At 44.5% G+C, this 25,633-nt stretch overlaps 1 protein-coding gene across 3 annotated transcripts in view; it reads left to right on the forward strand.

Moving 5' to 3' along the window:
* The window catches only part of LPIN1 (lipin 1), a 317,563-nt gene that overhangs the window by 242,275 nt on the left and 49,655 nt on the right, over positions 1-25,633 (forward strand). For all 3 annotated transcript variants that reach the window (XM_069728107.1, XM_069728108.1, XM_069728109.1), the window contains exons 11-13: positions 16,270-16,339; positions 21,949-22,041; positions 24,229-24,308. In XM_069728107.1, the coding sequence (XP_069584208.1) occupies positions 16,270-16,339; positions 21,949-22,041; positions 24,229-24,308 (243 nt within the window). The remainder of the gene's footprint in view (positions 1-16,269; positions 16,340-21,948; positions 22,042-24,228; positions 24,309-25,633) is intronic.

Raw genomic sequence — 25,633 nt, forward strand, 5'->3', positions numbered from 1 at the left:
AGAGGCACAATATCGATTTATAGCTCTACATTTCCTGTTTCCTTGAAAAATAGAAATTGTCATCTAAGGCAAATTTACTGCATGCATCTATACGCTGGAATCAATAATGGCACACAATGTAGAAGGCGCTTTCTATTGGCGACCAAATGTCGATGTATTAAAAGAGTTGTCCATAACCTATTGGTATTGTATCTCAGCTACCAAAAAATCATTAGGACCTGATCTGCAGTACCCGAGAGAGGGCCATAAACAGAGCATGGAGCTGTGATGTTCCAGCTCTGTACATCTATCCTCTACAGAAGCCTCAAACAGCTAATCGGTGGGGAGCCGGACCTCCAAATCTCCCGAAGTTAAGTTTGGGCAGATTTCGCTCAAATCACCTGTCAGATTCCATTTGATACAAATAAAATTAGGTCTGAATCGAAAGTGCACCGAAAAGACATTTATTATGCTACCAGGTCTCTCCGTGATGACCCAAAAGCAAAATAAGAGGTGAGGGAAAAGGTTAAAGAATAATGAAAAATTATACTTGCTTGTCCTAGACCTTCCCCTCTTCTGTCATCACAGATCCCGGCTTAGTATTCTGTTTCTTCCCTACCATCTTTGGATGTCATGCGGTGCCATAGGGCATGACGCCCATCATTGACGTGTACTGCCCCAGGTACTACCAATGCTATGCGTCACACCCCATGTGACCTAGATTTCTGTAAATTCACTCACTAAAAATTTGAATTCTGGAGAATCCAAAATTTGGGGAAATTGGTAACTAATTTCTGATGAATTGATATTTTAATCTCAACCAAGGATAGGTCATTAGTATCGAAGACCTAGAAAACCCTTTTTGATGAGGAACCGTCATTTTATTGTATTGTTCCCATAAATAAATAATACATGTGAAAGTATGCAACGTTGTAATAGATCTTATTAGAGAAATCTCATCTGACCTCTCACTGTCGGTTCATGTGTAAAATCGGTCTTTAGTGAAAACAGATTTGTCTTATTGCTGAGCTCAAGGTGACATTTGGTGCTTATAAGACTCTATAGAGGAGTGAGGAGCTGGAGGTGACAATTGGTGCTTATAGGACTTTATGGAGGAGGGAGGAGCTGGAGGTGACAGTTGGTGCTTATAAGACTCTATAGAGGAGTGAGGAGCTGGAGGTGACAATTGGTGCTTATAGGACTTTATGGAGGAGGGAGGAGCTGGAGGTGACAGTTGGTGCTTATAAGACTATAGAGGAGTGAGGAGCTGGAGGTCACAGTTGGTGCTTATAGGACTTTATGGAGGAGGGAGGAGCTGGAGGTGACAGTTGGTGCTTATAAGACTCTATGGAGGAGGGAGAAGCTGGAGGTGACAGTTGGTGCTTATAAGACTCCATGGAGGAGGGAGGAGCTGGAGGTGACAGTTGGTGCCTGTAAGGCTCTATGGAGGAGGGAGGAGCTGGAGGTGACAGTTGGTGCCTGTAAGGCTCTATGGAGGAGGGAGGAGCTGGAGGTGACAGTTGGTGCCTGTAAGGCTCTATGGAGGAGGGAGGAGCTGGGGGTGACAGTTGGTGGCTATAAGGCTCTATGGCTATGGAGGAGAGAGGAGCTGGAGGTTACAGTTGGTGCTTATAAGACTATGGAGGAGGGAGGAGCAGGAGGTGACAGTTGGTGCTTTGTTATGGCTGGCAATCAGGCAACACAGCGTGCAGTAATCAGCGCACATACAGAGATCTGGCAATAACCAAAAACAATAGGACGAGCTCTGAGACGTGGAATCTCTGTAGACTGCAGTACCTGATCTATCCTCACACAACTATAAGCAGCAGTGGATTGCGCCTATCACTACCTATGCAACTCGGCACTGCCTGAGGAGCTGACTAGCCTGAAGATAGAAATACAAGCCTGACTTACCTCAGAGAAATACCCCAAAGGAATAGGCAGCCCCCCACATATAATGACTGTTAGCAAGATGAAAAGACAAACGTAGGAATGAAATAGATTCAGCAAAGTGAGGCCCGATATTCTAGACAGAACGAGGATAGCAAAGAGAACTATGCAGTCTACAAAAAACCCTAAAACGAAAACCACGCAAAGGGGCAAAAAGACCCACCGTGCCGAACTAACAGCACGGCGGTGCACCCCTTTGCTTCTCAGAGCTTCCAGCAAAAGTTAATAGCAAGCTGGACAGAAAAAACAGAAAACAAACTAGAAGCACTTATCTAGCAGAGCAGCAGGCCCAAGGAAAGATGCAGTAGCTCAGATCCAACACTGGAACATTGACAAGGAGCAAGGAAGACAGACTCAGGTGGAGCTAAATAGCAAGGCAGCCAACGAGCTCACCAAAACACCTGAGGGAGGAAGCCCAGAGACTGCAATACCACTTGTGACCACAGAAGTGAACTCAGCCACAGAATTCACAACAGTACCCCCCCCTTGAGGAGGGGTCACCGAACCCTCACCAGAACCCCCAGGCCGACCAGGATGAGCCACATGAAAGGCACGAACAAGATCTGGGGCATGGACATCAGAGGCAAAAACCCAGGAATTATCTTCCTGAGCATAACCCTTCCATTTGACCAGATACTGGAGTTTCCGTCTAGAGACACGAGAATCCAAAATCTTCTCCACAATATACTCCAATTCCCCCTCCACCAAAACAGGGGCAGGAGGCTCCACAGATGGAACCATAGGTGCCACGTATCTCCTCAACAACGACCTATGGAATACATTATGTATGGAAAAGGAGTCTGGGAGGGTCAGACGAAAAGACACCGGATTGAGAATCTCAGAAATCCTATACGGACCAATAAAACGAGGTTTAAATTTAGGAGAGGAAACCTTCATAGGAATATGACGAGAAGATAACCAAACCAGATCCCCAACACAAAGTCGGGGTCCCACACGGCGTCTGCGATTAGCGAAAAGCTGAGCCTTCTCCTGGGACAAGGTCAAATTGTCCACTACCTGAGTCCAGATCTGCTGCAACCTGTCCACCACAGAATCCACACCAGGACAGTCCGAAGACTCAACCTGTCCTGAAGAGAAACGAGGATGGAACCCAGAATTGCAGAAAAATGGAGAGACCAAGGTAGCTGAGCTGGCCCGATTATTAAGGGCGAACTCAGCCAACGGCAAAAATGACACCCAATCATCCTGGTCAGCGGAAACAAAACATCTCAGATATGTTTCCAAGGTCTGATTGGTTCGTTCGGTCTGGCCATTAGTCTGAGGATGGAAGGCCGAGGAGAAAGATAGGTCAATGTCCATCCTACCACAAAAGGCTCGCCAGAACCTCGAGACAAACTGGGAACCTCTGTCAGAAACAATATTCTCAGGAATGCCATGTAAACGAACCACATGCTGGAAGAACAAAGGCACCAAATCAGAGGAGGAAGGCAATTTAACCAAGGGCACCAGATGGACCATTTTAGAAAAGCGATCACAGACCACCCAAATGACCGACATTTTTTGAGAAACGGGAAGGTCAGAAATGAAATCCATCGAAATATGTGTCCAAGGCCTCTTCGGGACCGGCAAGGGCAAAAGCAACCCACTGGCACGTGAACAGCAGGGCTTAGCCCTAGCACAAATTCCACAGGACTGCACAAAAGCACGCACATCCCGTGACAGAGATGGCCACCAGAAGGATCTAGCAACCAACTCCCTGGTACCAAAGATTCCTGGATGACCGGCCAGCACCGAACAATGAAGTTCAGAGATAACTTTACTAGTCCACCTATCAGGGACGAACAGTTTCTCGGCCGGACAACGATCAGGTTTATTAGCCTGAAATTTCTGCAACACTCTCCGCAAATCAGGGGAGATGGCAGACACAATGACTCCTTCCTTGAGGATACTCGCCGGCTCAGATAACCCCGGAGAGTCGGGCACAAAACTCCTAGACAGAGCATCCGCCTTCACATTTTTAGAGCCCGGAAGGTATGAAATCACAAAATCAAAACGAGCAAAAAATAACGACCAACGGGCCTGTCTAGGATTCAAGCGCTTGGCAGACTCAAGATAAGTAAGGTTCTTATGATCAGTCAAAACCACCACGCGATGCTTAGCACCCTCAAGCCAATGACGCCACTCCTCGAATGCCCACTTCATGGCCAGCAACTCTCGGTTGCCCACATCATAATTACGCTCAGCAGCAGAAAATTTCCTGGAAAAGAAAGCACATGGTTTGAACACTGAGCAACCAGAACCTCTCTGTGACAAAACCGCCCCTGCACCAATCTCAGAAGCATCAACCTCGACCTGGAACGGAAGAGAAACATCAGGTTGACACAACACAGGGGCACAGCAAAAACGACGCTTCAACTCCTGAAAAGCTTCCACGGCAGCAGAAGACCAATTAACCAAATCAGCACCCTTCTTGGTCAAATCGGTCAATGGTCTGGCAATGCTAGAAAAATTACAGATGAAGCGACGATAAAAATTAGCAAAGCCCAGGAATTTCTGCAGACTTTTTAGAGATGTCGGCTGAGTCCAATCCTGGATGGCCTGAACCTTAACCGGATCCATCTCGATAGTAGAAGGGGAAAAGATGAACCCCAAAAATGAAACTTTCTGCACACCGAAGAGACACTTTGATCCCTTCACGAACAAGGAATTAGCACGCAGTACCAGGAAAACCATTCTGACCTGCTTCACATGAGACTCCCAATCATCTGAGAAGATCAAAATGTCATCCAAGTAAACAATCAAGAATTTATCCAGATACTCACGGAAAATGTCATGCATAAAAGACTGAAAAACAGATGGAGCATTGGCAAGTCCGAACGGCATCACCAGATACTCAAAATGACCCTCGGGCGTATTAAATGCCGTTTTCCATTCATCTCCCTGCCTGATTCTCACCAGATTATACGCACCACGAAGATCAATCTTAGTAAACCAACTAGCCCCCTTAATCCGAGCAAACAAGTCAGAAATCAATGGCAAGGGATACTGAAACTTAACAGTGATCTTATTAAGAAGGCGGTAATCAATACACGGTCTTAGCGAACCATCCTTCTTGGCTACAAAAAAGAACCCTGCTCCCAATGGTGACGACGATGGGCGAATATGTCCCTTCTCCAGGGACTCCTTCACATAACTGCGCATAGCGGTGTGTTCAGGTACGGACAAATTAAATAAACGACCCTTAGGGAATTTACTACCAGGAATCAAATCGATAGCACAATCACAATTCCTATGCGGAGGTAGGGCATCAGACTTGGACTCTTCAAATACATCCTGAAAGTCCGACAAGAACTCTGGGATGTCAGAAGGAATGGATGATGAAATAGACAAAAATGGAACATCACCATGTACTCCCTGACAACCCCAGCTGGTTACCGACATAGAGTTCCAATCCAATACTGGATTATGGGTTTGTAGCCATGGCAACCCCAACACGACCACATCATGCAAATTATGCAGTACCAGAAAGCGAATAACTTCCTGATGTGCAGGAGCCATGCACATGGTCAGCTGGGCCCAGTACTGAGGCTTATTCTTGGCCAAAGGTGTAGCATCAATTCCTCTCAACGGAATAGGACACCGCAAAGGCTCCAAGAAAAATCCACAATGTTTAGCATAATCCAAATCCATCAGATTCAGGGCAGCGCCTGAATCCACAAACGCCATGACAGAATACGATGACAAAGAGCACATTAAGGTAATAGACAAAAGGAATTTGGACTGTACAGTACCAATAACGGCAGAGCTATCGAACAGCCTAGTGCGTTTAGGACAATTAGAAATAGCATGAGTAGAATCACCACAATAGAAACACAGTCTGTTCAGACGTCTGTGTTCTTGCCGTTCTACTTTAGTCATAGTCCTGTCGCACTGCATAGGCTCAGGTTTACTCTCAGACAATACCGCCAGATGGTGCACAGATTTACGCTCGCGCAAGCGACGACCGATCTGAATGGCCAAGGACATAGACTCATTCAAACCAGCAGGCATAGGAAATCCCACCATTACATCCTTAAGAGCTTCAGAGAGACCCTTTCTGAACAAAGCCGCTAGTGCAGATTCATTCCACAGAGTGAGTACTGACCACTTCCTAAATTTCTGACAATATACTTCTACATCATCCTGACCCTGGCATAAAGCCAGCAGATTTTTCTCAGCCTGATCCACTGAATTAGGCTCATCGTAAAGCAATCCCAGCGCCTGGAAAAATGCATCAACATTACTCAATGCAGAATCTCCTGGTGCAAGAGAAAACGCCCAGTCCTGTGGGTCGCCGCGCAAAAAAGAAATAATAATCAAAACCTGTTGAATAGAATTACCAGAAGAATGAGGTTTCAAGGCCAAAAATAGCTTACAATTATTTCTGAAGCTCAGGAACTTAGTTCTGTCACCAAAAAACAAATCAGGAATCGGAATTCTTGGTTCTAGCATCGATTTCTGATCAATAGTATCTTGAATCTTTTGTACATTTACAACGAGATTATCCATTGAGGAGCACAGAGCCTGAATATCCATGTCCACAGCTGTGTCCTGAAGCACTCTAATGTCTAGGGGAAAAAAAAGACTGAAGACAGAGCTAAGAAAAAAAAATGATGTCAGGATTTCTTTTTTCCCTCTATTGGGAATCATTGGTGTGGCTCCTTGTACTGTTATGGCTGGCAATCAGGCAACACAGCGTGCAGTAATCAGCGCACATACAGAGATCTGGCAATAACCAAAAACAATAGGACGAGCTCTGAGACGTGGAATCTCTGTAGACTGCAGTACCTGATCTATCCTCACACAACTATAAGCAGCAGTGGATTGCGCCTATCACTACCTATGCAACTCGGCACTGCCTGAGGAGCTGACTAGCCTGAAGATAGAAATACAAGCCTGACTTACCTCAGAGAAATACCCCAAAGGAATAGGCAGCCCCCCACATATAATGACTGTTAGCAAGATGAAAAGACAAACGTAGGAATGAAATAGATTCAGCAAAGTGAGGCCCAATATTCTAGACAGAGCGAGGATAGCAAAGAGAACTATGCAGTCTACAAAAAACCCTAAAACGAAAACCACGCAAAGGGGCAAAAAGACCCACCGTGCCGAACTAACAGCACGGCGGTGCACCCCTTTGCTTCTCAGAGCTTCCAGCAAAAGTTAATAGCAAGCTGGACAGAAAAAACAGAAAACAAACTAGAAGCACTTATCTAGCAGAGCAGCAGGCCCAAGGAAAGATGCAGTAGCTCAGATCCAACACTGGAACATTGACAAGGAGCAAGGAAGACAGACTCAGGTGGAGCTAAATAGCAAGGCAGCCAACGAGCTCACCAAAACACCTGAGGGAGGAAGCCCAGAGACTGCAATACCACTTGTGACCACAGAAGTGAACTCAGCCACAGAATTCACAACAGTGCTTGTAAGACTCTATGGAGGAGCAGGAGGTGACAGTTGGTGCTTATAAGACTCTATGGAGGAGCAGGAGGTGACAGTTGGTGCTTATAAGACTCTATGGAGGAGGGAGGAGCTGGAGGTGACAGTTGGTGCTTATAAGAGAGTTGTCCATAACCTATTGGTATTGTATCTCAGCTACCAAAAAATCATTAGGACCTGATCTGCAGTACCCGAGAGAGGGCCATAAACAGAGCATGGAGCTGTGATGTTCCAGCTCTGTACATCTATCCTCTACAGAAGCCTCAAACAGCTAATCGGTGGGGAGCCGGACCTCCAAATCTCCCGAAGTTAAGTTTGGGCAGATTTCGCTCAAATCACCTGTCAGATTCCATTTGATACAAATAAAATTAGGTCTGAATCGAAAGTGCACCGAAAAGACATTTATTATGCTACCAGGTCTCTCCGTGATGACCCAAAAGCAAAATAAGAGGTGAGGGAAAAGGTTAAAGAATAATGAAAAATTATACTTGCTTGTCCTAGACCTTCCCCTCTTCTGTCATCACAGATCCCGGCTTAGTATTCTGTTTCTTCCCTACCATCTTTGGATGTCATGCGGTGCCATAGGGCATGACGCCCATCATTGACGTGTACTGCCCCAGGTACTACCAATGCTATGCGTCACACCCCATGTGACCTAGATTTCTGTAAATTCACTCACTAAAAATTTGAATTCTGGAGAATCCAAAATTTGGGGAAATTGGTAACTAATTTCTGATGAATTGATATTTTAATCTCAACCAAGGATAGGTCATTAGTATCGAAGACCTAGAAAACCCTTTTTGATGAGGAACCGTCATTTTATTGTATTGTTCCCATAAATAAATAATACATGTGAAAGTATGCAACGTTGTAATAGATCTTATTAGAGAAATCTCATCTGACCTCTCACTGTCGGTTCATGTGTAAAATCGGTCTTTAGTGAAAACAGATTTGTCTTATTGCTGAGCTCAAGGTGACATTTGGTGCTTATAAGACTCTATAGAGGAGTGAGGAGCTGGAGGTGACAATTGGTGCTTATAGGACTTTATGGAGGAGGGAGGAGCTGGAGGTGACAGTTGGTGCTTATAAGACTCTATAGAGGAGTGAGGAGCTGGAGGTGACAATTGGTGCTTATAGGACTTTATGGAGGAGGGAGGAGCTGGAGGTGACAGTTGGTGCTTATAAGACTATAGAGGAGTGAGGAGCTGGAGGTCACAGTTGGTGCTTATAGGACTTTATGGAGGAGGGAGGAGCTGGAGGTGACAGTTGGTGCTTATAAGACTCTATGGAGGAGGGAGAAGCTGGAGGTGACAGTTGGTGCTTATAAGACTCCATGGAGGAGGGAGGAGCTGGAGGTGACAGTTGGTGCCTGTAAGGCTCTATGGAGGAGGGAGGAGCTGGAGGTGACAGTTGGTGCCTGTAAGGCTCTATGGAGGAGGGAGGAGCTGGAGGTGACAGTTGGTGCCTGTAAGGCTCTATGGAGGAGGGAGGAGCTGGGGGTGACAGTTGGTGGCTATAAAGCTCTATGGCTATGGAGGAGAGAGGAGCTGGAGGTTACAGTTGGTGCTTATAAGACTATGGAGGAGGGAGGAGCAGGAGGTGACAGTTGGTGCTTTGTTATGGCTGGCAATCAGGCAACACAGCGTGCAGTAATCAGCGCACATACAGAGATCTGGCAATAACCAAAAACAATAGGACGAGCTCTGAGACGTGGAATCTCTGTAGACTGCAGTACCTGATCTATCCTCACACAACTATAAGCAGCAGTGGATTGCGCCTATCACTACCTATGCAACTCGGCACTGCCTGAGGAGCTGACTAGCCTGAAGATAGAAATACAAGCCTGACTTACCTCAGAGAAATACCCCAAAGGAATAGGCAGCCCCCCACATATAATGACTGTTAGCAAGATGAAAAGACAAACGTAGGAATGAAATAGATTCAGCAAAGTGAGGCCCGATATTCTAGACAGAGCGAGGATAGCAAAGAGAACTATGCAGTCTACAAAAAACCCTAAAACGAAAACCACGCAAAGGGGCAAAAAGACCCACCGTGCCGAACTAACAGCACGGCGGTGCACCCCTTTGCTTCTCAGAGCTTCCAGCAAAAGTTAATAGCAAGCTGGACAGAAAAAACAGAAAACAAACTAGAAGCACTTATCTAGCAGAGCAGCAGGCCCAAGGAAAGATGCAGTAGCTCAGATCCAACACTGGAACATTGACAAGGAGCAAGGAAGACAGACTCAGGTGGAGCTAAATAGCAAGGCAGCCAACGAGCTCACCAAAACACCTGAGGGAGGAAGCCCAGAGACTGCAATACCACTTGTGACCACAGAAGTGAACTCAGCCACAGAATTCACAACAGTACCCCCCCCTTGAGGAGGGGTCACCGAACCCTCACCAGAACCCCCAGGCCGACCAGGATGAGCCACATGAAAGGCACGAACAAGATCTGGGGCATGGACATCAGAGGCAAAAACCCAGGAATTATCTTCCTGAGCATAACCCTTCCATTTGACCAGATACTGGAGTTTCCGTCTAGAGACACGAGAATCCAAAATCTTCTCCACAATATACTCCAATTCCCCCTCCACCAAAACAGGGGCAGGAGGCTCCACAGATGGAACCATAGGTGCCACGTATCTCCTCAACAACGACCTATGGAATACATTATGTATGGAAAAGGAGTCTGGGAGGGTCAGACGAAAAGACACCGGATTGAGAATCTCAGAAATCCTATACGGACCAATAAAACGAGGTTTAAATTTAGGAGAGGAAACCTTCATAGGAATATGACGAGAAGATAACCAAACCAGATCCCCAACACAAAGTCGGGGTCCCACACGGCGTCTGCGATTAGCGAAAAGCTGAGCCTTCTCCTGGGACAAGGTCAAATTGTCCACTACCTGAGTCCAGATCTGCTGCAACCTGTCCACCACAGAATCCACACCAGGACAGTCCGAAGACTCAACCTGTCCTGAAGAGAAACGAGGATGGAACCCAGAATTGCAGAAAAATGGAGAGACCAAGGTAGCTGAGCTGGCCCGATTATTAAGGGCGAACTCAGCCAACGGCAAAAATGACACCCAATCATCCTGGTCAGCGGAAACAAAACATCTCAGATATGTTTCCAAGGTCTGATTGGTTCGTTCGGTCTGGCCATTAGTCTGAGGATGGAAGGCCGAGGAGAAAGATAGGTCAATGCCCATCCTACCACAAAAGGCTCGCCAGAACCTCGAGACAAACTGGGAACCTCTGTCAGAAACAATATTCTCAGGAATGCCATGTAAACGAACCACATGCTGGAAGAACAAAGGCACCAAATCAGAGGAGGAAGGCAATTTAACCAAGGGCACCAGATGGACCATTTTAGAAAAGCGATCACAGACCACCCAAATGACCGACATTTTTTGAGAAACGGGAAGGTCAGAAATGAAATCCATCGAAATATGTGTCCAAGGCCTCTTCGGGACCGGCAAGGGCAAAAGCAACCCACTGGCACGTGAACAGCAGGGCTTAGCCCTAGCACAAATTCCACAGGACTGCACAAAAGCACGCACATCCCGTGACAGAGATGGCCACCAGAAGGATCTAGCAACCAACTCCCTGGTACCAAAGATTCCTGGATGACCGGCCAGCACCGAACAATGAAGTTCAGAGATAACTTTACTAGTCCACCTATCAGGGATGAACAGTTTCTCGGCCGGACAACGATCAGGTTTATTAGCCTGAAATTTCTGCAACACTCTCCGCAAATCAGGGGAGATGGCAGACACAATGACTCCTTCCTTGAGGATACTCGCCGGCTCAGATAACCCCGGAGAGTCGGGCACAAAACTCCTAGACAGAGCATCCGCCTTCACATTTTTAGAGCCCGGAAGGTATGAAATCACAAAATCAAAACGAGCAAAAAATAACGACCAACGGGCCTGTCTAGGATTCAAGCGCTTGGCAGACTCAAGATAAGTAAGGTTCTTATGATCAGTCAAAACCACCACGCGATGCTTAGCACCCTCAAGCCAATGACGCCACTCCTCGAATGCCCACTTCATGGCCAGCAACTCTCGGTTGCCCACATCATAATTACGCTCAGCAGCAGAAAATTTCCTGGAAAAGAAAGCACATGGTTTGAACACTGAGCAACCAGAACCTCTCTGTGACAAAACCGCCCCTGCACCAATCTCAGAAGCATCAACCTCGACCTGGAACGGAAGAGAAACATCAGGTTGACACAACACAGGGGCACAGCAAAAACGACGCTTCAACTCCTGAAAAGCTTCCACGGCAGCAGAAGACCAATTAACCAAATCAGCACCCTTCTTGGTCAAATCGGTCAATGGTCTGGCAATGCTAGAAAAATTACAGATGAAGCGACGATAAAAATTAGCAAAGCCCAGGAATTTCTGCAGACTTTTTAGAGATGTCGGCTGAGTCCAATCCTGGATGGCCTGAACCTTAACCGGATCCATCTCGATAGTAGAAGGGGAAAAGATGAACCCCAAAAATGAAACTTTCTGCACACCGAAGAGACACTTTGATCCCTTCACGAACAAGGAATTAGCACGCAGTACCAGGAAAACCATTCTGACCTGCTTCACATGAGACTCCCAATCATCTGAGAAGATCAAAATGTCATCCAAGTAAACAATCAAGAATTTATCCAGATACTCACGGAAAATGTCATGCATAAAAGACTGAAAAACAGATGGAGCATTGGCAAGTCCGAACGGCATCACCAGATACTCAAAATGACCCTCGGGCGTATTAAATGCCGTTTTCCATTCATCTCCCTGCCTGATTCTCACCAGATTATACGCACCACGAAGATCAATCTTAGTAAACCAACTAGCCCCCTTAATCCGAGCAAACAAGTCAGAAATCAATGGCAAGGGATACTGAAACTTAACAGTGATCTTATTAAGAAGGCGGTAATCAATACACGGTCTTAGCGAACCATCCTTCTTGGCTACAAAAAAGAACCCTGCTCCCAATGGTGACGACGATGGGCGAATATGTCCCTTCTCCAGGGACTCCTTCACATAACTGCGCATAGCGGTGTGTTCAGGTACGGACAAATTAAATAAACGACCCTTAGGGAATTTACTACCAGGAATCAAATCGATAGCACAATCACAATTCCTATGCGGAGGTAGGGCATCAGACTTGGACTCTTCAAATACATCCTGAAAGTCCGACAAGAACTCTGGGATGTCAGAAGGAATGGATGATGAAATAGACAAAAATGGAACATCACCATGTACTCCCTGACAACCCCAGCTGGTTACCGACATAGAGTTCCAATCCAATACTGGATTATGGGTTTGTAGCCATGGCAACCCCAACACGACCACATCATGCAAATTATGCAGTACCAGAAAGCGAATAACTTCCTGATGTGCAGGAGCCATGCACATGGTCAGCTGGGCCCAGTACTGAGGCTTATTCTTGGCCAAAGGTGTAGCATCAATTCCTCTCAACGGAATAGGACACCGCAAAGGCTCCAAGAAAAATCCACAACGTTTAGCATAATCCAAATCCATCAGATTCAGGGCAGCGCCTGAATCCACAAACGCCATGACAGAATACGATGACAAAGAGCACATTAAGGTAATGGACAAAAGGAATTTGGACTGTACAGTACCAATAACGGCAGAGCTATCGAACCGCCTAGTGCGTTTAGGACAATTAGAAATAGCATGAGTAGAATCACCACAATGGAAACACAGTCTGTTCAGACGTCTGTGTTCTTGCCGTTCTACTTTAGTCATAGTCCTGTCGCACTGCATAGGCTCAGGTTTACTCTCAGACAATACCGCCAGATGGTGCACAGATTTACGCTCGCGCAAGCGACGACCGATCTGAATGGCCAAGGACATAGACTCATTCAAACCAGCAGGCATAGGAAATCCCACCATTACATCCTTAAGAGCTTCAGAGAGACCCTTTCTGAACAAAGCCGCTAGTGCAGATTCATTCCACAGAGTGAGTACTGACCACTTCCTAAATTTCTGACAATATACTTCTACATCATCCTGACCCTGGCATAAAGCCAGCAGATTTTTCTCAGCCTGATCCACTGAATTAGGCTCATCGTAAAGCAATCCCAGCGCCTGGAAAAATGCATCAACATTACTCAATGCAGAATCTCCTGGTGCAAGAGAAAACGCCCAGTCCTGTGGGTCGCCGCGCAAAAAAGAAATAATAATCAAAACCTGTTGAATAGAATTACCAGAAGAATGAGGTTTCAAGGCCAAAAATAGCTTACAATTATTTCTGAAGCTCAGGAACTTAGTTCTGTCACCAAAAAACAAATCAGGAATCGGAATTCTTGGTTCTAGCATCGATTTCTGATCAATAGTATCTTGAATCTTTTGTACATTTACAACGAGATTATCCATTGAGGAGCACAGAGCCTGAATATCCATGTCCACAGCTGTGTCCTGAAGCACTCTAATGTCTAGGGGAAAAAAAAGACTGAAGACAGAGCTAAGAAAAAAAAATGATGTCAGGATTTCTTTTTTCCCTCTATTGGGAATCATTGGTGTGGCTCCTTGTACTGTTATGGCTGGCAATCAGGCAACACAGCGTGCAGTAATCAGCGCACATACAGAGATCTGGCAATAACCAAAAACAATAGGACGAGCTCTGAGACGTGGAATCTCTGTAGACTGCAGTACCTGATCTATCCTCACACAACTATAAGCAGCAGTGGATTGCGCCTATCACTACCTATGCAACTCGGCACTGCCTGAGGAGCTGACTAGCCTGAAGATAGAAATACAAGCCTGACTTACCTCAGAGAAATACCCCAAAGGAATAGGCAGCCCCCCACATATAATGACTGTTAGCAAGATGAAAAGACAAACGTAGGAATGAAATAGATTCAGCAAAGTGAGGCCCGATATTCTAGACAGAGCGAGGATAGCAAAGAGAACTATGCAGTCTACAAAAAACCCTAAAACGAAAACCACGCAAAGGGGCAAAAAGACCCACCGTGCCGAACTAACAGCACGGCGGTGCACCCCTTTGCTTCTCAGAGCTTCCAGCAAAAGTTAATAGCAAGCTGGACAGAAAAAACAGAAAACAAACTAGAAGCACTTATCTAGCAGAGCAGCAGGCCCAAGGAAAGATGCAGTAGCTCAGATCCAACACTGGAACATTGACAAGGAGCAAGGAAGACAGACTCAGGTGGAGCTAAATAGCAAGGCAGCCAACGAGCTCACCAAAACACCTGAGGGAGCAAGCCCAGAGACTGCAATACCACTTGTGACCACAGAAGTGAACTCAGCCACAGAATTCACAACAGTGCTTGTAAGACTCTATGGAGGAGCAGGAGGTGACAGTTGGTGCTTATAAGACTCTATGTAGGAGCAGGAGGTGACAGTTGGTGCTTATAAGACTCTATGGAGGAGGGAGGAGCTGGAGATGACAGTTGGTGCTTATAAGACTCTATGGAGGAGGGAGGAGCAGGAGGTGACAGTTGGTGCTTATAAGACTCTATGGAGGAGGGAGGAGCTGGAGGTGACAGTTGGTGCTTATAAGACTCTATGGAGGAGGGAGGAGCAGGAGGTGACAGTTGGTGCTTATAAGACTCTATGGAGGAGGGAGGAGCTTGAGGTGACAGTTGGTGCTGATAAGGCTCTATGAACCAGGGAGGAGCTGGAGGTGACAGTTGATGCTTATAAGGCTGTATAGAGGAGTGAGGAGCTGGAGGTGACAGATTTTGCTTATCAGGCTCTGTGGAGGAGGGAGGAGCTGGAGGCAGACACGGAAATTTTGTTGCAAGTTTTTCTGAATGAAAATTCCACTGTAAGCAATCAATTGGAACAGAGTTTTGAACTTACTAAAAATAAGTGATTTATTGCATCATCTCTCTTCCTCTGAGGCCTCAGACATGTAGCAATATTTGAGACCTGTATCACATAGATCCTGAATACTGTTGACATTTTTCTCAATGGGGTAATTTACATAACTTTTTAGTGAATTCCAGCGGTTAATGGAGATATCGCAGTTCTTGGTCATGACATTGTGGTCCTAATATGCACCTGCATAAAAATCACAGCTGCCTTTTGCCACCACTAGGGGGCAGTTGTGTATTCGGCTGTACAATATATGACTCTTATTGGCTGCTGCATATGGATTATCAATTTTTCCGCTCTTATGTTTGCGCGGTGGGACACGGGAATTGTTCTTTGTCCTAATTAAGTGTATAGAACTCCTCGTCCTTCTTAATCAGGAGAAACCTTCTAAAATATTGATGCTGCCTATTTCGATGACAGAGTTGCAGAGGTGAAAGGTGCACATCGTGCCGTAATCTATGAGGCCACTGACATCCGAGTGTTGAGTTTTGCAGGAGAAAGTTCTCATTGTTATAATTTATTCCTCACTTAATTAGAGATATTAGCAGTCATCAGTTTCCATAGCGACTGTGTAAAAATGCTGAGTTAGAGCTGTTGCTTAAAAAAAAAAAAAAAATTTGATGCTAAAAAGTCTTATTTGACTTTTCCATCTCGGCGATCTGCATCGTTTGCATATATGTAAACTAGCGATGAACAATTCATAGGACCGAGCGTTGTTATTGTCATTTACTCTGCTGACGGAGGCAATGCTTCACTATTTGACATGACCCTTTTTTGGGGGGTAGTAGTGCGGCTTGAACTGGCCGACAGGAGAACAGGGGAATCCTCCGGTGGGCCCCTGTGCATGTAACTGAAATGTGGGGCCCTGGAGTTGGTCACTTGTGGCACCCCAGTCCGACACTGGTAGTAGGGTATCTTTTTTTTTTTTTTTTTTCATGTTTTTAACATATTTTTGCCTCCTGATGCACCACAGATCTTGATTTCTTTTGCATTCACTTCAGTTCTTTAGATATGGAAGCCATCTAACCTCATGATTTCCTTTGCAGATACTACAATTGGCCTACAGCCGCCCCCGTCCTCCTGGCCATGCAGGCTTTCCAGAAACCTTTGCCTAAGGTAGGCATAAGCAAAACAGCAGATCCCGTCTCTATATATTATGTGTGGTTGATCACTAGTGTCCTGCCAGCTAAGGTACTAATATCACTGCTAATGACCGCCTGGCAAAATACCATAACTAACACATTTCCAACACTAACGTAAAGCAAGAACCACTTCCTCTTTTAACTCCACCCATAAAAGCGCTGTTGATGGTAACTTTTCCATTCGGCAACCAAATCTACTTAAAAGGCATGTTCACCCATATAACGTTTTTTCATGGATGTCCTCAGCAACCAGGTGGAAATATTCTATTTGAGGGCTTTGGATAAAAAAAAAAAAAGTTCTAAAAAGACCAAAGTCACTTTTTTTTTTCCAAAAAACTCTATAAAATTACCCTAAGGCTATGTGCCCACTGAGTTTTTAGAGTAGAAACTGACCAGAAACTCATAATATTTAAGGAGTTTTGATATTTGGAGAGATTCCGCTCTAAAAACTTCTAGAAAAACGTTGTGTTCTCATAACCTAAAGGAAAGATCTGAGCCAGGCACATGTTTTTGGATCCTTCTTGAGAGTACTTACTGGCCAACAGCCCTCATTTTCATGGGACCTTTTCGCTAACAGACCTGCAGAAGTGGCATGAAAATTGGTACTGAAAGGCTAATCTGGGAGGTGTTCCCAGACGCAAGATGTGGTGGTGGGTCGTGGGGTTGGATGGGATTAACATGGCTCAAGATTTTGGATTCGATTGTTGGTATGTATGGAGATGTATATATTATTAATCCGATCTACTGAGCATTTTCAACTTATTTCAAGGGTTATTGCAAAGATAATAAATTTCAGGTCCGACTGCTGAAAAATCTCAAGAGTGGGGCTGTAGGATGTAGGATACCTTACTATTTTGGGAATAACACTTTAAGATGAAAAGCCCCTTGTTATATTGCACATATTGAATTTCTATAGTCTTTAGATTGTATAAGAATTTGTGATAGTTGGCATTAGTGATGAGCGAGTATGCTTGTTACTCGAGATTTCCGAGCAGGCTCTGGTGTTCTCCGAGTATTTTGGGCGTGCTCGGAGATTATGTTTGTGAATGATTTGCAGCTGTTAGACAACCTGAACACATGCAGCGATTGCATGCTTGTTAGGGAATCCCCACATGTATTCAGCCTGTCTGGCAGCCACAAATCATGCAGCTGCGGCGACTCAAACATAATCTATGAGCACGCCCAAGATACTCGGTGAACAACGGAGCATGCTCGGAAAACTCGAGTAACGAGCACACTCGCTCATCACTAGTTGGCATGTCTTACATAAAAATACTAGGTCAGAAATGTGAGATGTTCATCGATGTGAGCGCTTAGCGTATACAGTGCTATTGATGTACAGATTTAGCTAAAGAGGGTAAGACTTTACCAAACTAATGGGGTTTATACACATTTGATTAATGTCAACCAAATACTCCGACTTCGGTTGGTTTGGATTTAAGAGTAGTGCCTATAGGGGTCTCTCAACTCTACCACAACAAATGTTGTTTGGGTCAGGGAAGTAACAATATAACGCCTGACCCTATTTTTTCCCCCAGTGGATAAGCTGCTGCCAGAAGTGTCTGGCAGCTGCCTACTATGCTCTCTTCGCATGCACACTCAGCTGAACATGCATGTGTATGGTAGAGCTCTCTGGTATCTAAGGTGAATAGTCACCTGTAGAGTGCCTGGTCACTAATTGCAGACACAGCAGTGGGTGGGGGGAAGCTCCTGATGCATCTGGTTGCTTTACAGCAAGAGACATGCAGACTATACAAGTTGATTGGCCAAGTACGCTGATTTTCGTGGGTTGGATTAGCATATAATGTTTATAGATGATTCCCTATTCAGAGTCCTCACTTTTCGCTGATGTTATTTGGGTTGAAAGAAGGACTGGGTGTTAGGGCTGGCGGAACGCACCGAGTAAATATAGAGATGTTATTTGGTGCGTTTGCAGCCCGGGGTCCACCGTGCAGGAAAAGAACCTGCTGCTGGCAAACGGCGGCACAATATGGCGGTAGAAGCGAACTCTGTTGCTTCACAGAGTCGCTATAAAGAAAGGACTGTGTCCTGTTAAACTCCACAGGAATACACAGTAACTGCTGAGCAGATAGCAGCTTGTGGTCACGCAGTCCAGGAGGCAAACGTACAATCTCCCCACCGGAGGAGCCGGTATTCTAGTGGCTTATTTCATCCGGGGCCCTGAAACCAAACACACAATCTCCTCACCGGAGGTGCCGGTATTCTAGTGGCTTATTTCAGCCGGGTCCCTGAATACACACAAGCGTGACCACACTAGCGCAAAACTCATGTCATGCATTGATACTAGCGCATGGCTGTGCGGCCATGCGAACCTTATATAGCTGCAGCACGTACAGGACCTTCCTAGAAGGACCAATGAGATGCTGCCACAGAGCCTGAGGAACTACAGGACCTTCCTGGAGAACCAATGGGTCTTGCTGCAGTATCTAAGCATGTGACCCTCGATCTCCAATGAGAGATCTTACCCTGGGCATGCTCAGAAGGGGAAAAGCAGGACTTAGTCCCAAAAGCATCTGCTCGCCGCTGCCCAACACTGGCATCAATGGCAGAAGCTGGAAAAGCAGCAGTAACCCTTTGCACAGAGTCAGACTGGGCGAGACGCTGGGACCGACGTCTCCGCTGAGCAGGCTCCACTGTGGCAGGAGAAGAATGGGAGACCGCAGCGGAGATGGCTCGAGATTCCCCCTCTGCAGAGGTGGGAACTCGACCCCCAACACTGGGCATGTTGAATAACTATGCTTGAACATTTTGTTGCTGCAGTAGATAAACCGGCTAGAGTGCTCTCCTCATGAAGGACACATGAACTCTCATCTGGGCATGCTTGTGTGGGGGGAGATCAGAACTAATAGCTCTTTCCTACCAGTATATTCGGGGAATGGGCACCATCATTGTGTCTGGTCTATTGCAGACAGAGCAATGGGGGAAACTTGTGCTGCAGGTGGCTACCTTACAGCCAGAGAGAGGCTGATGCAACCATGTGGAGACAGAACAATCATTAGCACAATCTGTCTCCATGCAGCCAGTAGGTTTTTAGCAGCACATCCCCCCGTTTATATGGGCAATGTGCTGCCGATAACGATGATTTTTTTGCAGACATTAATTATCGATCCAGTGTTTTGCTTGATGGCTGACCAGTGGCCTGTTTTACATGGGTCAGTAAATGGGAAGAAGCTTTTTTTTCATAAACCAACAACACATTTTGAAATCTCTTCTTATCTTCTTAGCGATAAACCCTCATCATCCAGTCAAATAGCGAATTTTCACTTTTCAATCAACCTTTACAACGGGAATGAGCCTGCAGACTTCCGTTGTTTTCCTGACTGCGGCAATGTCTCGTGCCGTGTTCTACTCGTGGCAAGGGATCTTGGTTTATGTGGTTAGAGACAAAATATTATTGGCGGAAAGAAAAGCTTTTTGTCGTTTCCTCCATTTGGTTGCCACTGGCGACGTATTATTCACGTATAAATATAATTGAGGTGTCCTATTGTCAGGCGCTTTTTCATCAGATGAGATTGGTCGCGCAGCAACATTTTCCATTAGAACGTGTTTTGTTTATGCGGAGAATAATAAGACATGAATCATGTAATTACCCATTATGGCTGAGCGCTATTCTTTCAAGGTGGTTAGAAATAGAATTATTTGTTTGCGAATGCTCCATTTTCCCAGAGCACAATGGTTGATTATCTAATCTTCAGGCTATGGCTATTCAAACAAGTTTAGTATTTATTCGGAGGCTGTTTACCAGCGCGGATGGATCATACCCAACCATTTCTCTCTCTCAGAGTTTATTTATGATCGCAAATTATAATCTGAATTATTGAAATATTGCAAGAGGTTGAGCAAAAAATGTTAACTACATTTATTGAATGTAAAAGAGTAACAAGCAGCAAACAAATGGGCGTTTAAAGGGACGATGAGCAAATTGTGTTCCGGGCTTGATATGGCCATGAATGCCACAGTGCATCTCTGTTTCAGAAACCTCTTCTGACGATTCTGTTGTAATAAGTATTTGCATTTTCCATTAAATAAAATTCTTTAGAATTTTGTAATAGAACTGTGCATTGTACAGTTCCTCCGTTATTCCTGGAAAGGAAGGAACTGGGTGTTACCATTCCGTTTGTCAATAGACTTTCCATTGAAGGAGAACTCACCACCGCTCGTGGCAGCCTGTTCCACTCATTGATCACCCTCACTTAAAGTTTTTTGTAACATCTTATCTGTAGCTACTCCTTTTCAGTAGATGATCCCGCTACACTGTGACATATTTGTAGACAGCTATTAAGTCTCCTCATTTTTCCAAGCTAAACATTCCCAGATCCTTTAACCGTTCCTCGTAGGACATAGTTTGCGGTCTGCTCACCATCCTGGTAGCTCTTCCCTGAACTTGCTCCAGTTGTGTATACTTCTGACCACATTCCGACTAGACATGTCCGGCCTCTATCAATACACCTGCATCGAGGAAGACCATATAAGTCTAGTTGGCACGTGACCAAACTTATGTAAATGACATAGTTCCGGGTACGTGCCCGCCGCTTATGGTGCCAGCACCAAAGAATCCTCACAGCGTGCAGTGCATGCAATGTGAGGATTCACAAGTCGGTAGTCACATAGAGTGATTGCAGACTTAAGCTCCAAGCCTGGACAACCCCCTTAAAGGCATTCATGAGGATGTTGAGATTTGTCTCAGTATAACCACGGCTGGTATGGAAACAACGGACACGTGAATGCATCCTCGGAGAGACTTTCTGTGACATACACACTCTATCGGCCCCTGCATTGGGTACAACACAATACAAAGTTCTAAGAAACTCGGAAAAACCAATTGTATGCCCATTTGTTGGCCAGATGACATCACTTGTCTATGGTCTGTAGGGGAAAAGGCGTGACTCCAGGCTTTCGTTAAACTTGTGATGGCATTAATTATTTTACCATTATTATCACGTATGAAGTATGACCAGGCCATACTTGATTGATAACTCACTGTCTGATTTCTTTGCCTAGAACCTGACGTCACACAGTCAGCTATCAATCAAGCTAAAAAGGGTTGGTGCTGGGCGGGAAAACAACCTTAGGAGGCAGAGGCTTGTTAAAGGGAATCTGTCGCCATTTTTTTTCTATGTAGTCTATATAGATCTTATCTATAGGTTTGCCCAAATCAAAAGTTTGCATGGAGCAATGGAATGAAAAATTGTTATGGAGACATTCTGGGGAAGTAATGAAAGAACGGCGCTCGCTCTGCCCAGATTCCAAATACTAACAGACTTTTATATGTTTTTATATTTTCTTCTTCTCATTTTCTTTCAAGTACTCGTGCTTTGATTACGTCTGTGCAGTGGTAGATTCCATTAGATTTTGTTTTTCTGGTCTCTGTGGCCAGCAGACAGTATGTATGTTTCTCATACACGTGCTTGCTTGCTTGCTTGTTTGTCGTTGCTTCACTGCTTTTTTTTTTAACCTGTTACTTTTTTTTAGTTTTGTTTTACATTATCATTTTTATTCATTTAGATATTTCTGTTTTTTGCTTTCTTTTACGTTACTGTGGTCACCGTGCATTTATCACAGGTTACTGTGGATACTCTGATGAGAGATAAGATGCCCAAAAAGGGTGGAAGATGGTGGTTTTCTTGGCGTGGAAGGAACAACAATATAAAAGCGGTAAGCAGTTGTTATCAGGCTCCCATTTTGTTTATTATTTCCGTATTATTCGACAGTTTGTGGCTACTGACTCAGAAATGTAAAGATTTATGCCCTTGAAATTGTAACTTGGTGGTCGGTAACAATATTCGGGTCTTATCTATTAGAGTAGAGAGCGACTACTGAAGCCCCCGATCGCTCGGCCAACAGTCTCCCAACTCCCCCATAAGTGTTCTCTTTGATAGTCGCTGCCAGGCTACTGTGGCATCAGCTTATTTCTGCACCTAAAAAAAGGATTGGCCAATGGAATTAAAGAGGCACTACCATCACAATTGTTATCCTCTTATTATATCGCAGTCTTCATATTATATAGCACTGTGTACTTACAATTGCTCATTTTGCCTTTCTGCCCAGTTAATTCTTCTCTTTTCCATTAGGTCTATGACATCACTTGATTAAAAACTGACTAGCTAAATTCTTCTAATCTCTATGTAGAAACAGGAAGTCTCTTCTCCCTGTATGAGTGATGAGTCACTGCAGAAGTCTGGAGGAAGAGGAGGAGGAGTAGCTGGGTCAGGAGTTGGAGAGGGGAATGATTTATGCAGGGAAAGAGACTTCCAGTTTCTGTATAGAGTAGAGCAAAGAGAATTTACTGGGTAGAAAGGCAAAATGAGCAATTGTAAGTACACAGTGCTATAGAATTGCAATACATTAAGAGGATACAAATTTTGTTGGAAGGAGGAGTGCTTCTTTAAGGCCCCCATGAACATTAGAGAAATGTTAGTCGAACTAGTCTATATTCCTGAATCGTCGGACCATCTAAAGTGTATTGGGTCTCCCTGAGTCTCCCCTGACATCTGATGTAGGGGGAGATATGGATCTAGTAAGTCCCAGTTTGGATTGATGATCCTTTGTTCTCTTAAGAGATAATCCACCACCAGAGATTTCACAGAGGAGCTCACTCATCTCATGAAGAACACAGGAGCGCTTGGCAGAGCAATTGCTCCTGTGTAGGGAAAAGTCGGCCAACTGCCAACTGCTGCTTCAGCTGCCAACTGAACTATCGGCCCAATATAATACCTAAAATGTAAGGAAGTTGCTTTAAATTGTCGGTTGATCTCGCCAATATCAACGGCTTCAGCCAACTATAATGTAACATGCCTTAAGCCCCTAATGATGGGCGTACCAGCTGATATTTATGGGTTTGGCCAACACTGTTATGGTGTATGGAGGGCACGGCCAACTAATATTAGGGGTGATGTCGATTGAGCATGTCTGATTTCAGTCTGCCAACTGCTTTCTTCTCCCGGAGATGAGCCACTGGCAGAGATGTCTGGTAATTGTTTTCAGAACATCAGAGCAGTCGGCCAAACTAGTATTCCTGTGTATGGGAGAGACGTTCAAATGGGTGTTGGCCAAACGATTGGCCGAAGTATCGTTCGGCAATAGCAATCTAATGTGTATGGGGGCATTAAGGTCAAACCATGCCCATGCATTTCAAGGGAAGAACCTTCTGTGTTCTATAAGATCGGTAATGCCGAATCTGTCCACCGGATGCACTGCAGGGAAACTAAACACACTTGGTCACAGATTACAGCTGATTGCTAGAGGTCAAATCTAGAGGCAATCCCACCATATGTTTATTGTTGAAGGGCCTTTCTAACATCTTTAAAGGGAAGGACTTTTCTCTTAACGTCGTTAAGAGGCCAGAAAATTTTGCATAAAATAATCCCAAGAGATAAGGAGGGAAAATTAAAGAATTATTTTTTAAAGATTGTGATCTGCGATATTTCAAAGAGAAAATCACGGAGGTCCTAAGGGAGGACTAATGCCATCAGAGGAATTAAATAATAAGGGACATACAGGGTTACATGGAGGCACTATGCTTATATATCTGATTTATACGATGACAAATATTAGGAAAGGGAACAGATTAATTTTCCATGACATTTCTTTCTTTGCCAGAGAACTTGGTTTGTACCATTTCAGGTCCCTACTTGGTAAAGTGAATTCGAGTCTGGACCAGATTTTTTTTTATTATTATCTCGGTTATAAATATTACGTGCGCCATGATATTTAATGACTTGTTATAAATGGTAAAACCTTGGCCATCTGGATTTCTCATATTGGAAGCAAGGTGCCATATTTCTGTACCTTATAGCTTGCCCAAACCTTATAATAACTGGCTTAGCATCTGATTTTTATTAGGAGTCAAAGACAGAACAAGGATTAAGTGGCAAAGGCCCTTACCCTGGAGAACAAGCTGCCGGCAGTGGCATTGAGCAGAGGTAAGTCCTCAAGAAACGTTGCACCAGTGGGTAAAAAAATATCGATTTTCACACCAATTAGTTTTAAGAGCCACAGTTTAATTTCGGCATATATCTTTATGTGGGTCTAGACTCTAGAGCATTAAATTCCCATCAGTCAGGTGAACACTTGCCGATCACGGGGGGTCTCCGAACGAAGATCCCTTGTGATTAGCCGATTTTTAGGAGGCCTTCAAAAAAAAAAAAGTAGTTTACTTACGGTGGACAACTCCATTTAAAGGATATGTGTCATCAGAAAAAAATGACCTATTGTTTAATTTAGATTTATGTTTAATGCATTTTTTTATGTGTTTTTTATCACTTTCTATATATATAATTTTTTTTTTCCAATTTTCACCCTCACCACTAGGCCTAACTTAAGGCTTTTGTTGGGTGCTTGGGTGCATGAAGATTAGTGGCAATAGGCTGATGCCTACCCCGTTTGTGTGATAGATCTTGTGAAGGGAGGAGGAGGAGGCGAGCTGTAACGTTCAAAAGAAGAAAATGTCCAGCTTCACCGAATCCGTGAAAAAAAAGTTTTCTTTATTCCAAACTTAAACATGGAGCATACAGACTTCAGCAAAAACCATATGGGTAAGAATCTCAACGTGTTTCTGGAGACTAGGCTCCTATAATCATGACCATGTTCATAATTAAGGGAGCTTAGTCTCCAGAAACGCGTTGAGATTCTTACCCATATGGTTCGTGCTGAAGTCTGTATCCTCCATGTTTAAGTTTGTGAATAAAGAAAACCTTTTTTTCACGGATTCGGTGAAGCTGGACATTATCTTCTTTTGGATTCTACACGCCTGGACACAGCGGGTCCGTGCTCCCGAAATTTGGCTTATGCATCACGGGTGAGCTGGTTTCTATTCCTTCTTTCAGAGCTGTAACATTAGCTATTGGTTGATCCTGTCTTTACTACTGTCCGTAATCCTATACCATCCTTGTAATCTTATCTGTGTTGATAACGAGGCTGCTGAAAAGTCTTCTGTGCCCAACAGAAAGTGTGAGTCTAGTATTAGGATTAATGAACAGTGTACAAGATTTCTGATTTATTTATTTTTTATTTATATAGAGATGTAAAAAATTGGAAAAAAAAAGCATACAAATAAAACATTAGCATGAAAACCTCATTTATAAAAAAATGAATGTAATTTTCTGACGTCACATTTCCTTTAAAGTGCATGTTTCGAGAACAGCTGGTTGCTGCTTTTACCATTTTGTCATTTATTTGAATGAGTCAAATAGACGTCATAACCAAAAGTCAAAACCGTAGAGCTATACGGTATATTTAAAAAAAAAAA

The sequence above is a fragment of the Ranitomeya imitator genome, chromosome 5 (assembly GCF_032444005.1).
Source record: "Ranitomeya imitator isolate aRanImi1 chromosome 5, aRanImi1.pri, whole genome shotgun sequence".
Taxonomy (NCBI): Eukaryota; Metazoa; Chordata; class Amphibia; order Anura; family Dendrobatidae; genus Ranitomeya; species Ranitomeya imitator.